Genomic DNA, 5,548 nt, shown 5'->3' on the forward strand with positions numbered 1-5,548 from the left:
GTGCTGCTTGAACACGCCCAGGGATGGTGACTCCACCACTGCCCTGGGCAGACCATTCCAATGTTTGATAACCCTTTCAGTGAAGAATTATTTCCTAATATCCAGCCTGAACCTCCTCTGGTGCAGCTTGCAACCATTTCCTCTGGCCCTGTTGCTTGACATCGAGGAGAAGGGGCTGGCCCCCTCCTTGCTCCAACCTCCCTTCAGGTAGTTGTAGAGAGTGATGAGGATTTGCCTCAGCCTCCTCTTCTCCAGACTGAACAACCCCAGCTCCTTCAGACGTTCCTTGTAGGCCATGTGCCCCAGGCCCTTCACAAGTCTTGCTGCCCTTCTCTGGACAAGCTCCAGCACCTCAATGTCCTTCCTATAGTGAGGGTCCCAGAACTGAACACAGTACTTGAGGTATGGCCTCACCAGTGCTGAGTACAGGGAGATGATCACCTCCCTGTTCCTGCTGGCCACTGTGTTTCTAATGCAAGCCAGGATGATTTTGCACATACCAGGTCACTGCTGCCATTTGGTTATACATAAGTTAGCAAGTCTCTGGTACTGAGGGGCTGAAGAGACATTTTATTCTCTCCTATTGCAAACATGCAAATTTCAGAGCTCTTGAAGAAAAATCTTTTAAGTGCTTTATGACTCTTGTTTGCTTTTCCTTCATTTTGTCAAGCAAAATGACAGATTTGGAGCATAGGGACTGAATGGAGAGTTAGGTCTATCTGGTGAGGTTTTTTCCTCCATGTCTTGTGGAGGGATTGATCTCCTTTTGGCACCTAATTTTAGAATTGCCTTCATGCCTGAGAGTCATGACCAGACCACAGGATCTCTTCTTGATGGAACTAGGTGAGGGTGGACTTAAACTCATCTATCTTCTTAGTGGTCTCTGCTGCCTTTTTGGGTGTTTTTTTTTTTTTTTTTTCTGCTTGATTTTTTGCTTCCCATGAAGGAGAGCCTCTATAATGGGATCTTCTGGTTCCCAGGTTTCTTAGCCTGTCTCTATGCACTGGAGGGCTCATGTGTGGGAGTCAAGGCGAAGGACTTTCTAAGGCCACATAGTGCCTAGATGCCAGGTGATGCTTAGCTGAAAGTCAATGTGCCTCAGTGCTTTTCTGAATTTATCCTCTCTGGCTGAACTGATCCCATTTCTCCCAAAGCACTGATGCCAGGATCTCAGCCACCCTTAGTTTCGTTAGTTGCTGGCACCATGAGAGGATGATTCAGCCCCTCAGCTCAGAAGTGTTTTTTAGAGATGCCTCTTCCTCTCTCTCCCTCAGTCTTGGCTGACTGTGAAAGTGCACAAGACTCTTGATGTAGAGGCTTCTGCACCCAGAAGGCCCCTAGGATGCAGTCCCTACATCACTGGCTGTAGTGGAAATGGGGTTTCAGTTATTGCTGCAGCCTCATACCATGCCTTGTTGTGAAGCTGGAAACTGGGCAGCCCCATAGCCCTTTTGCCACACAGATGTCTCAGCTCTCTGGCGGAGCTTGCTGCTCACACAGTGGGCTATCCACATGTCTCTTCCCTGGTCTGTCCAGAATGATGGACAATTCCTTGAAAGCAGCTTCAAGTGAAACAGTAATTCAAACCGTCCCTAACCAGAAATGCATGTTAAGCAGGATCTGTGTTGTGACACCAGAAGATACATAAATCTCCCACACCACTCCTAACTGAAAACAAGGACCCTCTCAAGAGCAGCTTTGGGACTTGTCTTGTGGTCAGTGAGCAAAATGGTTTTTCCTTCTTTCTCTTGGAAAAGTATTTGTTAGAAGTTTCTGCTTTGTCAAACCCATGTTCATGCTCTGCATCATGTTTTAGCCCTGCTTCCCTGCCAGCCTTGTCAGGATCCACACACCAGGGATGTCAGGCCCCTCTCAAGTAGTGGAGACACTTTATATCATGTAACAAAGAAGTTTCGCTTTCTTCAACATGAATCAAAGCAATTTTCCTTGCTTGGAACAAAGCTGTTTCATTTATTTGGAAGAGCTTTGTGTCTCTCTTTCAAGGAGGGGCAGAAAGAGAAGCAAATTAATAAAAAGCCAAGGGTGGGTTACAAAGACTCACAGAGCAGACCTCCTTCACAAGCACCCTTGAGATACCCACCAGGGTGTCCTGTTCAGCCTGCTTGATCCCATAGAGGACCTGCCAGTACCCCTGGGCACCTCGTGGCTCGCAGCCTGATGCCTGGCATCGTCCCTTCGGGACATCTGGCACCGATTCCAACCAGACTGTCATTTCCAGGTCAGTCTCCACATTTCTGCTGACCATGTTGCCTCCATCATGAGATCATGTCTTTCCAGAGAAATCCCACTAATGCCTTCATTCTGCCAGACCAGTATATATAGGGGGAGCTTCCCTGAGGCTGCACTGCACACTCCAGCCAAGGCATCGCTGTCTCCTCAGCGACTGCACTGCCCCCACCACTCTCCCCTTGCAGCCACAGGTCGCAGCAGCAGCAGCAAGCATGGACATTACCATCCAGCACCCCTGGTTCAAGCGTGCTCTGGGACCTCTCATTCCAAGCCGTTTGTTTGATCAGTTTTTTGGAGAGGGTCTCCTGGAGTATGACCTCCTGCCTTTGTTCTCTTCCACTATCAGCCCCTACTACAGGCAATCCCTCTTCCGCAGCGTGCTGGAGTCGGGCATTTCAGAGGTAAGAGCCTTTTGGCTTCCTCTCCTTTTCCTTCCACTCCCTCCTTATACTTCTACATGCTACTCCCCATCCACAACTTGCCAGCAGTGGCTGGCAGCTGCATGCCTATGATGGGGTGTGAAGGGGCGAGGAGGATCTCTGGCCCGCCACTGAGCACAGCCTACCAGCCCCTTTTTGGGCATGGAGGGAAATCCTTGCTGTGAAGAAGTCTTCCCTTTGAGAAATGGAAACCATTTTGGCTCCAGACAGTTGTTTCCAACATGTAAAAAGCTACCTTTGCAGCCCTCGTGCCTGCTGGCCATGTGGCAAGGAAAGAGCCAGGCTGCTTATGGAGTAAGTGCCCATGAGGGCAACTCAGCATGGGAGAGGATCCTGGCAAGCTGGAGCTTCCTCTGGCCCCCTCCTCCACCTCAGGAGCTTGGTGGGTTTTGCAAGCCCATGCTGTAAGAAATTTTCCAAAGACAGCATGAAGGAGGAGCACATAGGTATGGGACTAGTGCCCAGTGCTTTCTCTAGCCCTCTCTTACTAGTTTCCTCCCAGATGTATGACCACAACCCCCCCACAAATTGCTAAAAGGACAGAATGTCTGCTATCAGAGAATATTACCCTGGTTTCCATGCAGCCCTTCTCACTGCTGAGTACAAATTCCCAGTGCCCCTGGCAGATGGCTGAGTGCAAAGGAATCCCCGGCACAAGAGTAGTGGTATGTGATGATTCTCCCCAGAGCAGTAGCAATGGTGCAGGTTCCTACCCTGGCCTAACAACATCCCTGGTCCCCATGATAGGAACAAGACCATTGCTGAGACCTGTAGTCACAGGAGAAACTGTGCTGCCACCATACTGCCCCTTCTCTGGCTTTTAAACTGCCGTGATGCTGGTGAGCTCAGGTCTTAGTGTCCAATGCTGTCCATTTCAGGTGAGGTCTGACCGAGAGAAGTTTACAATCATGCTGGATGTAAAACACTTCTCTCCTGAAGACCTGAGTGTGAAGATTATCGATGACTTTGTGGAAATCCATGGAAAGCACAGTGAAAGACAGGTAAGTAGAAGTGATGGTGGTGGTGGAGCTACTGGGGAGTCAAACTCTGTTTTCTTTCTTTCCAACGGTCCTCAGCTGAAGGAGAAAAAAAAAAAAGGATTTATCAGAAGAAGAAGTTATTTATTGATTGTCATTGTTGGCATGGCCTGCTCCCATAGATCCCCAACCTGATATTTGACAATAATGAGCTAATCCACTCCTCTTTTGTTTGCTCTCAATCATCACCTTCCATAACCGTCAGATGACAATGTCCATTGTTCATGAAATAACACTGGACCAGACAAAGATCCTCATCTGGCGCTGCTGAAGCATGGCTGAGTTTTCATAAGTCAGAACTGTTAGTGAAAACAAAGTTTTCATACGCTGATCTAGGAGAGAAAAACAAGAACAAACAAAACAAAAGAAAAACAACCAAATGCCTCAGGCTTGGAAACTTTTAACACATATGTCATGGAAATATCTGTAGGGGTCAAAAAGTGATTTATACCAGCAGGGGTTTAATTCTTCTCATACACTTTTTTGGCCAGACCAAGCTCTAGCCTGGAAACAGTATACATTTTTTAGTATAGTTATTCTTTTTTTTCCAGAGGAAGAGAGCAGCCATTTTCATGGCTGACTTAAAACAAAAATAAATTGCACTTCTCATTCTTTTGGTTAAAAAAAAAGGGGCCAGTATTGTGTACTTTGGCTGCAACAGCTTTACTGCCTGCTAAAGAAATACACGGGCGCACACAACTGCGTTGCTTTTACCTTCACAGAACTCCAGAGTTTCTCCCCCAAAATCATTTGAAACCAGAGGCCGCAGCAGGGTCCCCATCCAAATCAGATCCCAACCTATGAGGCCAACATCACACCCTGCTGCTCTGCTCTGCTCTTGGAGCTTCAGAGGCAGGACATTTGCCCCTACAAACCTGCAAAACAGAATAAAAAGCAGAGCTATGCCTGGTGCTGCCGGCAGCACAGTGTCACAATAAGCCAGGGCAAATGTGGAACTTGCTCCAGTGAAGCCACAGGGTTGGGTGGCGGGAGGCACAGCGTGGCACCCAGGGGATTTCTGATGAGCCTTCCCCCCTTTCCCCACTGCCTCTCAGGACGACCACGGCTACATCTCCCGTGAATTTCACCGCCGGTACCGCCTGCCTGCCAATGTGGACCAGGCTGCCATCACCTGCTCCCTGTCCAATGATGGCATGCTGACCTTCTCGGGCCCCAAGGTCCCCTCCAACATGGACGCCAGCCACAGCGAGAGACCCATCCCTGTGTCCCGGGAGGAGAAGCCCACCTCTGCGCCTTCCTCCTAAGCCTGCCTGCTGCTGTGGTATGCAGGCCGCCACCGTCTGCAAGTCTCATTCCCAGAGCCATTGCAGAGATATCAGTGAATATCTAGAGGGGTTTGTTTTGTTGGTTTCCTCCTCTTCCCTTTGTTTCTGTTTTGTTCCCCCTCTTTCCCTTGGATGGGGCAAGGGGCTGGGTGAGCATCTGGTGGACTTTGAAGCTTAAACCTGTGAGCTCTGCTGTGGGGATAGCGTTGATGGTGCATGCTGCCATGCAGTTGTACTTGCTGAAAGGGTCTTCATCTGGTGCTGTATTCCATAACCACCATCAGGTAGGAGGGAGTGCACCAGTAACACTGGCTTCTGGTGCACCAAGTCTTGAGGCGAGGCTTGGAGCAGGGGAAAAGTCCTGCAGGCTTTCTTTACCCCAAGCAGAGTTAAACTGGTTACTCTGAAAAAAAATCAACAGAGCCAAGCCCCAGACCTGAGATCCTATGTACAAGTGATGAACGTGCCATGAGTTCCTTGCAACTGCAGGAGAAATACCAACATCTTACCTTTGAGGGTTGCAACATACGTTTTT

At 48.9% G+C, this 5,548-nt stretch overlaps 1 protein-coding gene across 1 annotated transcript; it reads left to right on the top strand.

Annotated features, from left to right (window-relative positions):
* The first annotated feature begins 2,441 nt into the window (after nucleotides 1–2,441).
* On the top strand, nucleotides 2,442–4,992 carry CRYAA (crystallin alpha A). The gene is made up of 3 exons (XM_054384336.1): nucleotides 2,442–2,651; nucleotides 3,569–3,691; nucleotides 4,783–4,992. Exons 1-3 carry the CDS (start codon nucleotides 2,463–2,465, stop codon nucleotides 4,990–4,992), a joined length of 522 nt encoding a protein of 173 aa, XP_054240311.1. The 5' UTR covers nucleotides 2,442–2,462.
* Nucleotides 4,993–5,548: the final 556 nt, after the last annotated feature.

The sequence above is a fragment of the Indicator indicator genome, chromosome 1 (assembly GCF_027791375.1).
Source record: "Indicator indicator isolate 239-I01 chromosome 1, UM_Iind_1.1, whole genome shotgun sequence".
Taxonomy (NCBI): Eukaryota; Metazoa; Chordata; class Aves; order Piciformes; family Indicatoridae; genus Indicator; species Indicator indicator.

Bases quoted from the DNA above. Each gene is read 5' to 3' on its own strand.
- CRYAA (XM_054384336.1), top strand. From the start codon at position 2,463: ATGGACATTACCATCCAGCACCCCTGGTTCAAGCGTGCTCTGGGACCT. The intron at 2,652-3,568 runs GTAAGAGCCTTT...TGTCCATTTCAG, and splicing joins TGGAGTCGGGCATTTCAGAG to GTGAGGTCTGACCGAGAGAA. The intron at 3,692-4,782 runs GTAAGTAGAAGT...ACTGCCTCTCAG, and splicing joins GAAAGCACAGTGAAAGACAG to GACGACCACGGCTACATCTC.